General features: G+C 42.6%; 1 protein-coding gene across 5 annotated transcripts in view; it reads right to left on the reverse strand.

Annotated features, from left to right (window-relative positions):
• Nucleotides 1-18,233, reverse strand: part of LOC123997461 (calmodulin-regulated spectrin-associated protein 2-like) — an 84,287-nt gene that overhangs the window by 2,377 nt on the left and 63,677 nt on the right. For 2 of the 5 annotated variants that reach the window (XM_046301723.1, XM_046301724.1), the window contains 11 exons: nucleotides 13,545-13,635; nucleotides 12,863-12,962; nucleotides 11,637-11,668; nucleotides 11,462-11,531; nucleotides 9,134-11,336; nucleotides 6,578-6,714; nucleotides 5,913-6,130; nucleotides 5,199-5,295; nucleotides 4,788-4,853; nucleotides 3,552-3,667; nucleotides 909-1,027 (listed from right to left, as the gene is read on the reverse strand). In XM_046301723.1, the coding sequence (XP_046157679.1) occupies nucleotides 909-1,027; nucleotides 3,552-3,667; nucleotides 4,788-4,853; nucleotides 5,199-5,295; nucleotides 5,913-6,130; nucleotides 6,578-6,714; nucleotides 9,134-11,336; nucleotides 11,462-11,531; nucleotides 11,637-11,668; nucleotides 12,863-12,962; nucleotides 13,545-13,635 (3,249 nt within the window). The remainder of the gene's footprint in view (nucleotides 1-908; nucleotides 1,028-3,551; nucleotides 3,668-4,787; nucleotides 4,854-5,198; nucleotides 5,296-5,912; nucleotides 6,131-6,577; nucleotides 6,715-9,133; nucleotides 11,337-11,461; nucleotides 11,532-11,636; nucleotides 11,669-12,862; nucleotides 12,963-13,544; nucleotides 13,636-18,233) is intronic. The other 3 variants (XM_046301726.1, XM_046301728.1, XM_046301727.1) reach the window with 3 other exon arrangements.

Consider the following 18,233-nt stretch of genomic DNA (forward strand, 5'->3'; position numbering starts at 1 on the left):
TTCCATATGTGTTATTTGATAGTTTTGATGTCCACTATTATTCTACAATGTAGAAAATAGTAAAAATTAAGAAAAACCCTTGAATGAGTAGGTGTCCAAACCTTTGACTGGTACTCAGTGGTGTTAAGTCATTTTTTGGGGTATCTGTACTTTACTTTACTATTTATATTTTTGACTACTTTTACTTTTACTCCACTACATTCCTAAAGAAAATAATGTAGTTTTTACTCCATACATTTCCCCTGACACCCAAAAGTACTCGTTACATTTTGAATGCTTAACAGGACTGGAAATTGATCCAATTCATGCACTTATCAAGAGAACATCCCTGGTCACCCCTACTGCCCCTGACTATCCATAAAATAAAAAAACAAGAAAATGTTGCCGTCTGGTTTGCCTAATATAAGGATTTTTAAATGGTTTATACTTTTACTTTTGATACTTAAGTATATTTTTTAATTTTACATTTTTAAATTGACATTTACTTTTGATATTAAAGTATCTTTACAATGAAATACTTTTAGACTTTTACTCAAGTAGTATTTTACTGGGTGACTTTCACTTTTACTTGTCATTTTCTATTACGGTATCTTTACTTTTACTCAAGTATGGTAATTGGGTACTTTTTCCACCACTACTGGTACTGTATATAAATATATTTATAAAAAAATATATGGGGGATTGGAAATGATGCAGCAAAGTACAATAATGGAAGCTACAATCTATAAGCAATATTAAAGCTTATCTACACCCCCAAAAAATAAAATGTAAACACATTCCTAGTAAACATCACCATAATCAAATTAATATAATGTTAAGAAATTATTCATCTGAGATGTTATTACATTGTATTGAAGAGCTACCAACACCGTAGAAATAGAATGACTAGATTGTAGAGAACACATTACCTCTAGAATCTTGTTCTTCTGGCCTTCGTTGACCTTGCCTGCCAGACAGCAGTGGGCCAGTGCGTTCTGAATGATATGCTTGTTCGATTTGGAACTTGGCTCCTTGTACAATTTGGGTCCTGTGCACACAAGGGGAAGATTATCAGTCATTATAGCAACCATTCTATCTGGGGCCTCTGACTTATCCCAGCAGTTTGTCAATAAATAATTTATAGGCATTATCTTAACATTACTACTCATCATGTAATCTTAAGACCAAGGGCCCTCTACGTTATCATCATCTCGCTCCTCTGTTTTGTTTGTCTCAAGTCAAAAACATAATAATTAATGCTGACCAATCATGGCATTAGATTCAACATGTTACCCAACCAATGTGCAGTGACAAAAACATAAACTGAAGCTGTTAGTGGTACTTCCAACTTTGAAAGGGTCTCTTTGTAAAATGCATCCCCCTGGTGGAAACTAGGCGAATTGCAACAACAGCCTGAACTAAAACAACTCTTCCCCCACCATAAAGCGGCATTATGTAACATTTTTTGGCGACCGACCAAATTCACATTAAAATGTGAGTTATAGATCTGCCATTCTCATTGAAAGCAAGTCTAAGAACCGGTAGATCTGTTCAATGTGCAGCAGTTCTATGATTTCTGTTCTTACTTTCAGTTTTGTACACCAGCTTCAAACAGCTGAAAATACAACATTTTTGGTTTGGTCCACAAACTGAAATTAGAGGAACTATTCGAATTTTAGCAACCAGGAAATGGCAGACCAATTTCTGCATAGTGCATCTAAGTTTAGCTTTGCATCATTTTACTTTTGGTTTAGCACACCAGTTTCAAACAGCTGACAATACAATATATTTGCTTATTGAAAATATATTTCACATCGGTTTAGATGGTACAATGATTCTCTACACTGCTTGTTTTTCCTCACATAAACTGAAATTAGGCGAACATTATAGCATTTTAGCAACCAGGTACTGGCAGGGCAATTTCAGGGTGTCTATACTTGCAAACATCAGAAAAGGTTTAAGTTTAAAATGTGCTTCAGCCGATTAAAATCGTTGACCTAATTGCGTGTGATAAAACGCTACATGTTAGCTGTTCCCATTAGATAACCTGGCACATTTAGCCCTATGCTAACCTGACCAGCTGGCCGTGACCACTTGTTCATAAAATCAAAGACGGGCAAAGATCGTACCTCCAAGAAATGTGAACCATTACAAGTACTGTAACAGGGGAGATCTTAAGGGTATGATCTTTCACAGTATTCACGATTCATTCAGGATTATCCGTAATCATGGTAGCATCCACATTAATTTAGAAGTGTTTAGAAACATATTCTAATCTTATTTACAATAAAGGTGACTCCAAAATGACACAATACATGATTTACCATACTGAATAGCATACTAATGGGCACAAGATAATCTGTAACACAACCAAAACTAATTGCAAATGCATCCAACAAGTTTGGAGAGTCAAAAGCTCGGTGTAGTCATTCTGTGATAGGAATATGGGACAAAATACTACACTTTTGACTACCTTATTTACAAGAATCTTTAGGGGTGTCAATCATTAGACGCTTACCTTTTACCATTCATTGTCTTTCAAAAGAGATATTGAATTGTGTTTGGTTGTCAATGCAACCAGGAGCGTTATGCACCCATTATTCTAGAGGGAACATGAAGTACGTATGGATGGATGGGGGGTGGTCCGGAGTGGGGCTGATGTTGGTGAATTTAGAATTTTTCAAACACCTGAAACAACTTTTCCTTGCAATCCAGAGACATAATATTATGCTTTTAAAAAATGACATATCTGAGGGGGAACATGCCCTTTCCCCCCCTTATGGGCATGATGCCTCTGAACGTAACCAAATATCAACAAAGAATATAACTAAATATAGACAAACTGGAATTAAATCCAGAGTAAATATGTGGCACAGATGGAACTATGCAAGCAGAAGATACATCTCCTTCAAATCTTGCTATTTGGTTGCGGTGACAACAAAACACATTTCAATATTGCTTAATATCATTAAACTTGAAATCAACCAGAGCTTGAAATCCTAGGTCTATTTATTGTCTATTTTTAGTTTAATTCTAGGGTTAATTGAAACAATAGTTGTTGATGACGTTGTAAATGCTATATAGGCCTAAATAGTATAATTAATGATATATGAGTGATAAAGTACGGTCACATTTAATTTGCTCTGTAAAACCTACCCTTTGGAAGGACTTCAATAGCAACAGTGAATACATTTTGTTTTTAAGTGGAGATCTCTCAACAATCATTCTCACCATAGCACATTGGTAATAGTCAGTGACACATTTTATAGCGAAGCAGGGCTTGATTAAACCCCATTGGGTAACGTGTATTCTGTTGAGTGGAATGTACAGTGTCTATTTTGTATACAGCAGTACTGTGTCTCTAAGACAATTTCACCTCACGGACATTAAAGTTAATCCTATATCCTAGCCTATATAAAAGCAGTTTAGATTAATGAACTGGACCCAAATCAGATATCTTAAAAGCATGAAGTACACTCAGTTAGCAAAGCCAATCATGAAGAATTATAATACAGCTAATACAAATGATCCAATAATGTGCCACTGGTGTGTGTAATGAGTTGATCACCCACCGGTGTACTCTGTGTTAGATTTAACAGACGAGGTGGTGGAACCGTTCTCCCAATCGTCCTCCCCATTCCGGCTCCCAGATCGACAAGGGGACAGAAAACCATCTGCAGAATCAGGCCTGACACACACACACACACACACACACACACACACACACACACACACACACACACACACACACACACACACACACACACACACACACACACACACACACACACACACACACACACACACACACACACACACACACACACACACACACACACACACACACACACACACAGACACCAACACAAGCACTTAGGTCACCTCGCTCCACAGGTATTGCCTTTTCAAAGGTCTGCTTTGTTACCACATATAGCATGATGTAAGAACTTCTCGCTTGCCATGGGAAAACTGTACAAGCTATTTGTGTGCACAGTACAAACAGTGTGTACCCAAGTCATTTGAACATCGCTAACAGGGATTGGCTTTGGCTACTGCGGTCCTTTGCTTATCGAAACCTTAAGTTCAAGTTCTCTAAAGGGCTTTTCAAACAGCTGAACCAAACCAAGCTGTACTGAGCTGGCCTGATTACCCATCCACCATAGTTGCTGGAACCATACTGAAAAGGACCATGTGTAAACAAAATATCTGAGCCAGCACAGTTTGGTTTGGGTCGGAACAATAGCGTGAAAAGGGTATATCTTTACTCTCATACGAGCATGGGCAGCAGTGAAGCAATGTGATGCAATCAAGTGTTCTTGAGGGATAGATATTACAAGCGCCTATATCACGAAGCATCTTATCTAGGTAGACTTAGCATAGGGAAGAGGTTAAGAAGCAGTAGGAATATAGGCAGTGACAATGTGACATAGGGAAACAGAACAATGCTGTTTATTGTTCTGTGTAATGCATTGGGGGAAAATGCATTTACGCAGTTGTTGATGCTGAGATCTCTGTCACATTGAAGGATGTTGGTGGGACCATGAAGCATCACATGGGGTCGTGTTCATTAGACACCAAATGGATAAAAATTGACTAAAACAGGAGGGACTACCTGGACTTTCCAATAAGAAACACATATTTTCGTTTTCTGTTGCAAAATATTTCCCTTTGCGTGTCCTAATGAACAGGACCCTTGACTTGGTATTGGCCCAGTGTCTTAAGAATTCCCATAAGGACTCTCATTCTTATGCTACAGAAGCTGGGACAGTGAGGTGGATTCAGAGTTAAACTACTACACAGGAACTAACCTTCTCCTTCTCAGTTTAGGAGAGCTCAGAAAGAAGCACAGGCTGCCAGAATGTAAGCTAGCACTTCTGACAGTTCCAAAACATTAGTGGTCAAAGAGAGTAGATAGGAAAAAAAGAGTGTAGAGAATACAGAAATGTTAGGTTAAAAGCCGTTGGCTAGAGAGAGGGTTAAAAAGCAGGTCAGAAGTGATAAGTTCAATGAAACAGAGTATGAATAAACATTTTGGGACATTTTTCAAACTTAGGTAGAATTTTCACTTGTCCCATTGACATCAATGCATGACTAAGTGAAAATGAAACTTAAGTCAAAGTTAGGATTCACCCCTTAAAGTAGAATAAATGCTAAGAGGAAATTCAACTAGGAATATGCAGAAATGTGTTTCATATACTGTTAATATAAAGGAATCTCACCTTGGTGTTCTCTTCTCAGAGTGCACACTGTCGCTGTCTCCCAGGTTGAGCGAGGCCAGAGACAAGCTGGAGACTGAAAAAACACGAGGTCGTGAACCTGGATGTGAAACAAGTTTTGCACAAGATGGGACAACACCGTTACACCACGATCACAACACAGTCCGTCCACAGTATTTTGTGCCCACCTTGTCACAGCTATCTGCAGCATCATTTGATGTTTACAAACACACACATATCTCTGTATGGCTCATTAAATTTGGCAGGATTTTGATTTTGAGTTCACTTTCGTAGTCAAAGAATGACGACGGATGCCATGGAAACCATACAGAGTCCCACATAGCATAATGAGATGTCCTTGCCAGATTATCAGAGATCGATTCAAGCCTCACATTACATTACATTACAAGATCAAATTGGTTGAATTGGTTTGGCAAAGCAGTTAAGAAATCAGGCAGGGTTAGCTACTGAATTGAAAAGAAGTTGCTTTCATAATGAAGCAATTTCTTAATAGTACTAGTTGGCATGCAGATCTCAACCAGAACTAGTACACTCTCTAGTCTACCATAAGAAGCCACACTGAGCTGCAGAGAAACAGTGTTTTATTGCAGATGGCACAAAGCTAGCTGTGGTGCCAGATGGCTGGCACTTGGGCAGACACGTCACACCAACACGACACCGACGGTGAGCCCTGAGAGTGGCTGTCTCCACGGTTACCTGCCACCCTGGTCGGGGTTCTGGGGGAGTCTATGCTGTCCCGGTGGATGGACTTGGGCCGGGCTCTCCTCTGTTTGGAGCCGGCCAGCCGCGGCTTCATCACTGTGTCCATGTCCTCCATGAGCTTGAGCTGCTTCCTCCTTATGTACTCCTGCTTGATGAACTCCCGGCGGGCCTTCTCCTCCTCCTTCCTCATGTGCTCCTCCTCTGCTTTCACTCTGAAAGGAGAAATAGATGATGACCAAGAATTAAGAATTAAGAACATGTAAAACTATGACCGGGACACAATCATACATAGACAATGGTATGCAATTGATCAAAGTATTTGAATATTGATTGATGCACATTACCAGACAATCAGTAGTAATGTACTTTGATCAATTACATTAGCATTTCATGACTCTACACCTGCATTGCTTGCTGTTTGGGGTTTTAGGCTGGGTTTCTGTACAGCACTTTGTGACATCAGCTGATGTAAGAAGGGCTTTATAAATACATTTGATTGATTGATTGATGTACTTTGACAAATACAATTTGATTGACTAACGTCAAACAACATGATACTATGTGTGAGGGGCTTTAAAAACAGCTCAAGTGTGAGTCTTTGTATGTGGGTGTGAGTATGTGCATGCTTGTGCATGATTGTAGTGGAAGGGAATACAGACCGTGCCTCCTCTTTCTTATGCTCTAGCTCCGCCTCCTGCTGCAGCTTCTTCTGCTGCATCTCCTTCTCCCTCCTCAGCCTCTTCTCCACAAGAGCAGCCCTCTTCTGAGCCATGTTGTTCTCCCCCTTACCGTCATCCTGGGGACAGGTACACACAGTCAGTGGTGTTCTTTCATAACCAGTGGTGTACAGTTACAGGAACTCTCAGAACTTCCCTGGTTAATGTGAGATGTTATTTCTTCTGGTGCATTTAAAGGGGCAGCTGCACAGACCAAGATTATACCTACCACTCAGGACTTGAAAGCAGTTTTAGTGGAGACTTTTCGCTGAACGTGCTAGCACTTTCAATGGAGACTATTAATTGAACATGCTTTTTAGTCTAGGGTAAGAGTAGGCCGCCCTAGGCAGAGGCCCCTTGTTGGGTGTATTTCCTAAGTAATTACAGCTAAACTGGGAGTGATGCTCTCTCTAATAGCAATACGCCTCTACTGACGACTATTTCTTACTATGGCACACAAGATCCAATACCATGTGCAAAATCTGATCATTTGATCTGAATGCTGAAAATTGCATGTGAACCTCATCACAACTATCCTACAACGAGCTCAACATCTCTATGAACCCACTTCTCAGCAGCTGCATCTGAATTATTCACAAGCTCCAGTTTCCTGACCTAGATAAAGGCACAGACAACTGTAGCTAGCTAGATACCCTCCCCAGAACAGGAAAGACAAAGTTGTCCTCGGCTTGACCTATTTAAAAAAATCATTAATCTCATATTATAAACAGAGTATTTCCTTCCAAAAAACAAAGCACAGGCTTTTTCAATTACATTAGACAATAGTCATTTTTGGCGGCCAAATATCCAGAATCTGACATTTACACACTAATGTAACAGTTATTGTTTTGGAGATTATTCCAAAACATAAAAAGGTCCCGAACAGTCAAAAAAGTGGTCTCTTGGAACAACTTACACCGGGTTAAGCCGCCTTAAAATTGCTCTACTGAATGAAATATTACCACTACCATGTCTATTTTTATTTACCAAACATAATTCAACATAATCGCAATAGGTTCTTTTTTTCTTCCGATTACAGACGGCTAGAAACAAAGACCTTTTTTCTGAAACTTGTCAACTTGTTGTTCTGAGAAATGAAGGCTACTCCATGTGAGAAATTGGCAAGAAACTGAAGATCTCGTTACAACACTGTGTACTACTCCCTTCCCTGGCTCTAACCAGAATAGAAAGAGGAGTGGGAGGCCCGGTGCACAACTGAGCAAGAGGACAAGTACATTAGTGTCTAGTTTGAGAAACAGACGCCTCACATGTACTCAACTGGCAGCTTCATTAAATAGTACCAGAAAAACATCAACATCAACAGCAACTTCAACAATTCCTCTATCCAGTGTCTGTGTTCTTTTGGCCATCTTAATCTTTTCTTTTTATTGGCCAGTCTGAGATATGGCTTTTTCTTTGCAACTCTGCCTAGAAGACCAGCATCCTGGAGTCGCCTCTTCACTGTTGACGTTAAGACGGGTGTTTGCTGGTACTATTTAATGAAGCTGCCAGTTGATGACTTGTGAGGTGTCTGTTTCTCAAACTAGACACTCTAATGTCCTCTTGCTCAGTTGTGCACCGGGGCCTCCCACTCTTTCTATTCTGGTTAGGGCCAGTTTGCACTGTTCTGTGAAGGGAGTAATACACAGCGTTGTACGAGATCTTCAGTTTCTTGGCAATTTCTCGCATGGAATAGCCTTCATTTCACAGAACAAGAATATACTGACGATTTTCAGAAGAAAGTTCTTTGTTTCTGGCCAATTTGAGCCTGTAATCGAACCCACAAATGCTGATGCTCCAGATACTCAATTAGTCTAAAGAAGGCCAGTTTTATTGCTTATTTAATCAGCACCACAGTTTTCAGCTGTGCTAAAATAATTGCAAAAGTGTTTTCTAATGATCATTTAGCCTTTTAAAATTCTAAACTTGGATTAGCTAACACAACGTGCCATTGGAACACAGGAGTGATGGTTGCTGATAATGGGCCTATATAGATATCCTATAAAAAATCTGCCGTTTCCAGCTACAATAATCATTTACCACATTAACAATGTCTACCCTGTATTTCTTATCAATTTGATGTTGTTTTAATGGACAAAAATGTTGCTTTTCTTTAAAAAACATGGACATTTCTAAGTGACCCCAAACTTTTGAACGGAAGTATAGGTATTTTCAAAGAACCGTCAGTCAAGGTAAGCTCCCCGCCCACTGTCTTTTCAGACTTCCTGGTAGTTTGACATGACAGAAAAAGTACTTTTTCTAAAATGTTGAGTATTTATATATCGGGAAGAAATATTATGTTATGATGTTTTAGTCACTCAAAATGCTATTTTACATGGGAATCAGAATGATTGTTCGGGATCTTTAAATTGTACAGAACGTTTGCCTCTGGGGATACTCTTGAGCCAAAAGGGTTCTAAATGGACAGAAATATTGTGTCAAAATTAGCTCACAACTATTAGCAAAAAAACTTCTTATCATGTATCTTTAACTTCCTACCTTAAAGAAAAAGCCACAGGACATTTTCTCGTCATCACCATAGATCCCCTCCATGTCTCCACTCTCCTCCATGCCTTCTCCCTCAAGAGGCTTGAAGACATACAGAGGCACCTCAATCAGGTTGCTTCTTGCCCCGCCAAAGAGGTCTGAGATAAGGGGGGTCTCGGTGGGGGTGACCGTAAAGGTCTCTTTCACTGGCTGGGCCAGCACTTCAGATACAGTCGACACTATTATGGGTTTGAGCTCATCCATTTTCACCTGCTTCTTCTCCTCTACTTCCATCTCCTCATGTTCCTCTGCTTCATCCTTCTTGGCAATCTCTCGGGTCCCTTGTCTTTTCTGCTTGTCTTTGGCTGGGGAGGAGGGAGAAGAGGCACTACCTGCCTCTGTCTCTGGGGATAGCAGCGGTTCAGTGTCCCTGTCCCTATCCTTGTCCTCTGTCTCTGTGGTTTGACCGGCGGGTTTCTCCCCCATGTAGGCAAAGGCCATGGGCTGGAATGGGGAGAACCGGCGCAGGCGGGGGAGGCTGTCCACAGACTGGGGTGCTGTCAGGCAGCGGTTATAGGGGGCCAGCTTGAGCTCGCTGGGGCGCGGCGTGCGGGGGTTCCGTGAGTGAAAGGAGGCCGACTTCCTCTTGATGCTCGTGGGCGAGCGGTGGGCGGAGCAGGGTGAGTCGGCCGGGGAGGGTGAGCCGGAGGAGCGGGTGGAGGCGCGGGTGTATTTCTGTGGCGAGGTCTGGGGAGGGGGGATGACCCAGGCCTGTTGTTGCTTTTGTTCTCTCATAGCCATGATGACCTCCTGTTGTTGGGCCAGGCGCTGCATCTCTGTCTGCAGGAAGCCCAACGAGTGGTTCAGCTTCTCGATGGAGCGTGTGTATTCAGCTAGATCCACCTCACCGGGTCCTTGACCTCCGGCGGGACCTTGACCTCCCTCTTCTCCTCCTCCTCCTCCTCCTCCTCCTCCGGAGGAGGATTTCAGCCAGCGGGCCCCAGAGAGTCCCTGCCCCTGCTCAGCCCCGTCGGGCGTGTCCGCTTCGCTCCTCCCTGTTTTCCTCTCGTCTTCCGTTGTCGTCTTCCCCCCTTCCTCCTGTCCTCCTACCCCCGAGGCGCCGTCACCCTTCCTCTTGACCACGTCCAGGAAGATGGAGCGGCCCATCCTCTGGCGGTGGCGAGTAAATGCGGCCTCCACCTTCTTCTTCTGCGCCTCAATGGCTTTTCGCTTCTCCTCCAGGCGCATGCGCAGCTCCACCATCTCTGTCGCCATGGCCTGGGCCGGGTCGCTAGGGAGAGGGGCCTGGGCTGGCCCAGTTGGAGTGTCTTGGGTGAGAGGCACAATCTGTTGATGCACGGGGCTGTGTTCCGGAGTGGGTGCCCAGGAGACGGACAACGGGAGGCCCAGTTCTGAGCCCTCGGGGGTGGTCTTGAGGGAGCTGCCGCCCCCGCTGCTGCTGCTTCTTCCCCCCGATTCGGGGACACTGAGCTTCCGGAACTTCTGCTCGGCAAAGCTGGTCATCTTGGTGCCGGAGCTGGTGGAGGGAGATTTGGCGTAGCCGGAGCTGCTTGGGCAGGGGCTGGGCGTGTCCATATCCAGCTCCATGCTCAGAGCTTCCCTCAGCGATGAGTCCTCGTCCAGGGTCTCAGCGACGTCCTCGGTCCTCACGTGGATGCCCGTGTCCACCTCCGTAGTGTCTGTGGTGCTCAACGAGTCCATGTCCCTCTTCTCCGGTCGAGCATTAGGATCCAGGCCAATTTCACCACCTCCTCTGCCCTGGTTTGGACTGTGCAGGAAGAACCCATTTTTGATGCCCTCTGTCAGAGGGTGCTGTGGGGCCTGCCTACCGGTGTTGTGGATTATCTGAAGGGCTTCCTCCATGCTGGGGGTGGCGATGCTATTTCCATGCCCGTCCAGATTTGAGCCACCGTTGGGGAATCTCAGTGGGCCTCCAGGGGGTTCAGGCCTGCCAGGCTGTCTGGGCAGATTGGGCCCTGCCAGGTTGTCCAGGCGGCCCTCCTCCTCGATGCCCGTTCCCTGCCCATTGATGGGCTGGAAGGACAGGTTCCTCTTCATGCCCCGGGGCATCTGTTGAACCTTGAAGCCCTCTGTGCTGGCAGAGCGAGTCATGCTACGGCCGGGGGGAGTGGATGTCTGGGCGGTGTCCTCTTTGTCAAAAGGGATGTCGAAGGATACACCGTAAGGCCCAGACCTGGCAAAAACAAACAGCCAGTCAATCGGTCAAATGCTAATAGAATTGCACTTTTTTGTTGTACCAAACAATAATTGTATTTTGTCTGCTACAAGTCATTAATTGACTTGCTCCATGATAATAACCTTTTCTCCTTGGGCCAAGTTCCTACACAGCCATCCACAAAGGACATTGAGGTTGATCTCTTTATTTCACCTGGATGAGAATATGCATCTCATATTAGATCCATCAATTGTTATTATACTTTAATCTGTTTAATGATCAATTGGTAGAAGCCAAAACTTCTAGTGATCAAGTTACCTGAGTTCCTAGGTTGTGGTTGGAGAGGTAGGCTAGAGGGGGTGAAAAAAATAAAAAATAATATTGTCAATCACGAACGCCCACAAAAGTTAAAACATACAGGTTTCCAGATGACCAAGACATTATCACCTCTGTTGAGAGATTGTGGAACGGGGGTCTTTTTTAAAGCTTGGCACCATAGCTTGAGCGCTATATGTACAGTATGCGCCCACCCCAGTCTACTTAATACATTCCAGATGGGTTTGCTTAACCTCTGATCAGTATCCCCTGCAGATAGCCATGATGCGGCGCACAATTGGCCCAGCGTCGTCTGGGTTAGGGGTGGGTTTTGCCGGGCCGGGATGTCCTTGTCCCATCGCACTCTAGTGACTCCTGTGGCAGGCCGGGCGCATGCACGCTGACTTCGTTCGTCAGTTGTACAGTGTTTCCTCCGACACATTGGTGCGGCTGACTTCCACGTTAAGCGAGCAGTGTGTCAAGAAGCAGTGCGGAAGACGCATGGCTCTCGACTTTCGCCTCTCCCGACACCGTATGGGAGTTGCAGCGATTGGACAAGACTGTAACTACCATTTTGGGAGAAAATGGATTACATTTACAAAAATAATAGTAAAAAAAAAGGTTTTATAGAGATTCAGTTCCAACGAGTCTTGTTCCATATAGACCTGGTCAGATCCAGACCCGGTCCGATTCGGGGGAAGAAGAAGAAAATTCAATTTTTAAGCTAGCTGATAAAGTGCGAGGGTGAGGAGGTAGAAAGAGCCATTCTTACAATAACAGGGGAGGTTAGCATTTGTTGGGGGTATGATATTTGTACATCTGTAACTTTCTCACTCATCATTATTCAAAATTCATTTAGGATTACCCGTAATTATGGTAGCATTCACATTCCTGTAGAAGTGTTTAGAAACATAATTCTATTCTTATTTACAATAAAAAGTATTTTACATTGGGCACAAAATCATCTGAAACACAATCAAAACCAACAGCAAATGCATCCAACACATTTGTAGAGTCACAAGCTTGATGTAGTCATTGCATGCTATGAATCTGGAACAAATACTAAATTTTTACTACATTAATACACATATAAGTGAATTTGTCCAAATACTTTTGCTCCCCTAAAATATATATGAGTGCATACATTTTCTAATGGGTGCCCCCAGTGTGAATCGAACATGACGTACCAACTTAGCCAAACAGGACCCCAAATTAATACGAAATAGTACCTGGGTCGTTCTGGGCTGGGTGGTCTCTCCATGAAGCTCGTCTTGGTGACATTGGAGATGGGAACAGAGGGCATGTTCCTCAACGATGTGAGGGCTGGCTCTAAAAACCAAACACAAACACATTACTTTCATTAAAAGCCCAATAGAGCTGTTTTTATATCAATATCAAATCATTTCTGGGTAACAATTAAGTACCTTACTGTAGTAGATTTCCATTAAAGTGGGCAAAAACTGCTTTTCAGCAACAACAACAACAAATATCTTGCTAGGACTGTCTGGGCGTGGTCTGAGTGGGGAGGGGAAAACTGAAAGCAAGCTTTTATTTGCAGAGAGGTTTGGAAATCTCGTTGTTATTGGTCTATTAACTCATTTACTGCATTTACTGTGATGTCACCATATAAAGCCAAAACTCCTGCCCATGCAAACCTGCTGATTAGAAGGTCCAGTGTCGATTGTATTTTCAACCAGAAACTATCAGGAAATAACACTGATAAAATTGTTTCACACTTTTACAGTAATAGTTTCATCAGCTGTTGCAGAATATGATATAAAACAGTGGGAAACAATATATTTTGACTGTACTGGGCTTTTAAAACCATTTAGTTGAACAGGAATGATTTAATCTGGATGTCTGAAGTTTGCAAAAATACAAAACAGTTCTGAAGTACAAAAAACTGCTTTCCTTCAGTGTCCAGAACTCTTGGTTGTACAAAGGAGGGCTTAACCACTTCAAACCACCAGAACAGCTCGGCCATGAACACAAGGTAGTTATTCTGGAAAAGACAAAAACAGACAGGATGTGGTGGTAAAGCTAAGGTTAATAGAAACAGGACTGCAACATAAACATTACACACCAGGCAAAAGACCACTGCAACATGAACTCTTGTAGAAAAACGTAACGGTTCAAAACTGTCATGCAGTATACCTGAGCTTCCACAAGATGTCTCTTCAAAAAGACAAACTGTCATGCAGTATACCTGAGCTTCCACAAGATGTCTCTTCAAAAAGACAAACTGTCATGCACATCATAAATACTTAGTTGAGATCAGTCAGTTAAATACATTGACATTTTCTTTACGAATACCTTCATAGACCAAAGAGAACCCAACTGGTTAGAGTAAAGAGTGAGCTAATTTAGTCACTTCGCCTACCTTGTTTATACAGTGTTTCCCCCATCAATTTAATAACCCTCAAAACAGAGGAGCTGTTACACATTTCCCAAGGTGTCACAATATTTTACAGTACACAGCCAGATCCCTTTAGTTAATATATCATTTACATAGTGGTATGTGGTTCTGTTGGTACTTGAATGTGCCTGTGCGTGAAAAGAAAACCATTTGCCTAGTTTCTGCTCTTCTCGAGATGGTCACAGAACCAATGAATAGGGTTGACCCACAAGGACCTGTTTGGCCAGATCGCATGTACACAAAGAGGGGAAAGCCTTTCTTCCTTTCCCTTGCTATCCTTATAATCGGATTGATACACCATTGCAACTCATGCCCTGGTCAGAAACCATGTCAGAAAGAACAGGAACTGAAATATATTCAGAGGTGTTGTCAAAAATATTAATTGATGACACGAATTATGATAAAACACAATCAACGAGTCCCAGAAATGGCATGTGATATATGCCTAGTACACATTTGGATAGATGGGAAAATGAACGATGGCCACATCCTCATGACCAATCATGGTGTGTTATTGTTATTCCTTTGTTACCATCCTCATCCACTGACACGTAGCCTAAAGTCATACTCATTAGCCAAGAAAACACCTCTGTTGCCACAGGAAGTGACTATCTTGACTTGTCCAGTAAGAAATGCTTATTTCCATTTTCAGTTGCAAAATGTTTTGCTACGGTTTGCCCTGATGAACATCACCCAGGGTTCCCCAAAGAGGCGGGCACACACACACGTGTTCCGATATGACCTTGAGTATATGCAGTGTTCATCAGGTCAGCAACACAATTTTTAACAAAAGGAACATTCCCTTACTCGGTGCAAAAGCAGTGTGTGTGTATCTACAGTTGAAGTCATAAGTTTACATATACACTTAGGTTGGAGTTATTAAAACTAGTTTTTCAACCACTCCACAAATTTCTTGTTAACAAACTATAGTTTTGGTAGGTCGGTTAGGACATCTACTTTGTGCTTGACACAAGTCATTTTTCAATTGTTTACAAACAAATTATTTCACTTTTAATTCACTGTATCACAATTCCAGTGGGGTCAGAAGTTTACATACAGTAAGTTGACTGTGCCTTTAAACAGATTGGAAAATTCCAGAAAATTATGTAATGGCTTTCTGATAGGCTAAATGACATCATTTTAGTCAATTGGAGGTGTACCTGTGGATGTATTTCAAGGCCTACCTTCAAACTCAGTGCCTCTTTGCTTTGACATCATGGGAAAATCAAAAGAAATCAGCCAAGACCTCAGAAAAAGGAGGAATGGGCCAAAATTCACCCAACATATTGTGGGAAGCTTGTGGAAGCCTACATGAAACATTTGACCCAAGTTAAACCATTTTAAAGGCAATGCTACCAAATACAGAGCCACTGGGAATGTGATGAAAGAAATACAAGCTAAAATAAATACTTCTCTCTACTATTATTCTGACATTTCACATTCCCAAATAAAGTGGTGATCCTAACACCTAAAACAGGGAATCTTTACTCTGATTAAATGTCAGGAATTGTGAAAAACTGAGTTTAAATGTATATGGCTAAGGTGTATGTAAACATCCGACTTCAACTGTGTGTGTGTGTGTGTGAGAGAGATTTACCTCTTCAGCAATATTTACCCTCCGCTGTTTAACAGTATGTCAAGACAGCAGAAGCAGCTAACTAGAGGTGACTCCCCAAAGTGACTACACTGCATTTAAAATAATTGGTACCGTGAGCAGTTTTTGGTCATGCAGAGGATAGCTCCCCGAGTTCGCATGTGTCCATATCAGACCACAGCCAATAATCTCTGCAATCCAAACAAACAGTGATGCAAAACCAGAGCACAGGAATCATCTTTGCTCATATTCCAGGGTGTTATGTCATAACAGGCATAACATTTGAATGTTTTTATCTGTCATGACAGATAATACAGTAGCCAAAACACTGCCAAACAACCATCCAGCCGGAACACTGACAAACACAATTATCCAAAGTCAAACTCTGTAGCAACTGAACTACAGTAAAGTATCATAATAACTATGATCAATAAAATGTCAACCAAGTTCAATCATTCAAAACAACACATAGCTACATCTCAACAGAATCTCCACCACAGCCATCGTTAATCCCAGAACTCCATCTATATAACATACAGTATAGCAAACAATCACAACAACCATTTTTATAGCCTGGTTGCAAATCTGGTAATGTTGTTTTGCCAACCCCTGTCTCACCAACACCAGATTGCAAGACGGCACAAACTGATCTGGTACCAGGCTACAATTTCCATTGCAGTGAGCTACAGTAGCCTACCTCCTCTAGGTCAATTCAGCTGCAGCATGAGTGGGGTCCTCCCAGTCCCAGTCTGATAGAGAAACAATAGATAAAAGAGAAAGAGAAATGGTCTCCCCTAGCCCAGATAGCAAAAGCTTGTCTGCTCCCTCCATATGTCTGTCTACCTGCTTCCTCTCACATTCGATTGTGAGCGTTATCTCTCCTAACACCACTGCCAGTCAAACATCCATTCTGTTCTGCCCCTGATTTTCTACTGATCTCCAACTCACAACACCGCAACCCTGTCGCCTGATATTACCCCGCCCAGTTGCCAGATTGTCAGATTTTACTGTCACTTACTGTTCTCTGGGCGGGTTGCCAGGTTTGGAGATTGCAGCGTGTCACTCCATGTCTGAGATGAGAGCTGATTGGTGCTGAGTGCAAACAAATCTGACGCTAAAGCGTTGGAATGGATAATCTGTTTAGTAGGGACCACACTGGCAACCCCACCCCTCTCAGTGGGTGCCCACACACAGGCTACCATGGGCTATGATGTCATTAATCACTTTACATTAGCCACGGGGCTGATTAGACCAGAGACCTGTGCGTCTGAGGCCATATGCATAGTCTCAGGTCCCCCATGTCCATAAATGATAAGATTTCTCTCTCTCTCTGTGTGTGTCTCTCTCTGTGTCTCCCTCACTGTGTCTCTCTCTCCATCTTTAAATTATTATGAAAGTAAGAGGTTTGGGCTGAGTGAGTGGATGATTTTGTGGTCAAGCTGCACAGAAATAGCAACTAGAAGCTCAAACCCCTAAGAAGAGGTTCAAATGAAGTGCACAGAGACTATCTATAATATATATGGCTTTTGTCAGGGGCTAGTATACAGGTTGTTGTGAAATATAATTATGAGAAGGGACAAGCCTCTCAGACTACAGCAAATTTGACTGGAACACTCGTGGGTACACTCAATATGGTGGCCGGTCCACCTATCACAGAACATTGACTTGAATGGGAATGTAATTCTAATAATTATATTTCTACTGTGGCTAGCATAAACTCAATGTCAGTGTCATGATGGATGCAGTAGGACTGATTTGCCTCTTCAGCCCCAGGACTCTGTTTTACCTGACCCGCAGCCTGAATCATCTCCTTCCTAAGCCTTCTGTGAAATGACTTATTCAGAATCTGCCAGTGTGTCTGGGGTTGCTTAAAGGACCATGTCAGACACAGCTGATTCCAACTCACTAGTATTCCCCCCTCCCATTGTGAACTGTGTGCTTTAATAGTTACTAGCAACACTTCTCCACTGAAACGACCAGCACAACAGACAGCTGGGTAGACGCCAATACTCAACACCCAGACAGGGCCAGTGGTACACTGTTGTTTGCAGCACACAAACACACACACAAACTCAGCCCCGACTCACCTTTTCTCCACTATGACACTTTTCTGCCACAAAAAAAGCAACACATACCATTTTTAACCGTTCATCAGTTTTCAGTACAGTACTTGTGAAACCATTAATGTACAAGAATAGAGAAAATGGGGAATGCAGAGATGTTTGTTTCCCACCGGTTTCTATGACTGTCCTAAAACATTGGCAACAACACACGTGACCAACACCCACTATTCGAAGCCTGGGAGCCAAGACAAAGACACAAGCCAAGTGTTATGTGTCCATCCTTCCTGTACATAGATACAATACATACCGATATAATAGCTTCCAGTGAAAAATGGAGAGAGAGAGAACGAGAGAGCGAGGAGCGTAGAAGAGAGAGATGAGAGAAAGGTATATAATGAGAGGAAAGAAGGAGAGAGGAAAGCGAGAGAAATAGGGAAGGCAATACAGACAAAAGAGAGGGGGACAGACATAACAGAGACACATATCGCACAGACAAACCAGAGCTGTGGTTTGTGAGGACAGAGAGT

Source organism: Oncorhynchus gorbuscha, linkage group LG15, assembly GCF_021184085.1.
Source record: "Oncorhynchus gorbuscha isolate QuinsamMale2020 ecotype Even-year linkage group LG15, OgorEven_v1.0, whole genome shotgun sequence".
Classification (NCBI taxonomy): domain Eukaryota; kingdom Metazoa; phylum Chordata; class Actinopteri; order Salmoniformes; family Salmonidae; genus Oncorhynchus; species Oncorhynchus gorbuscha.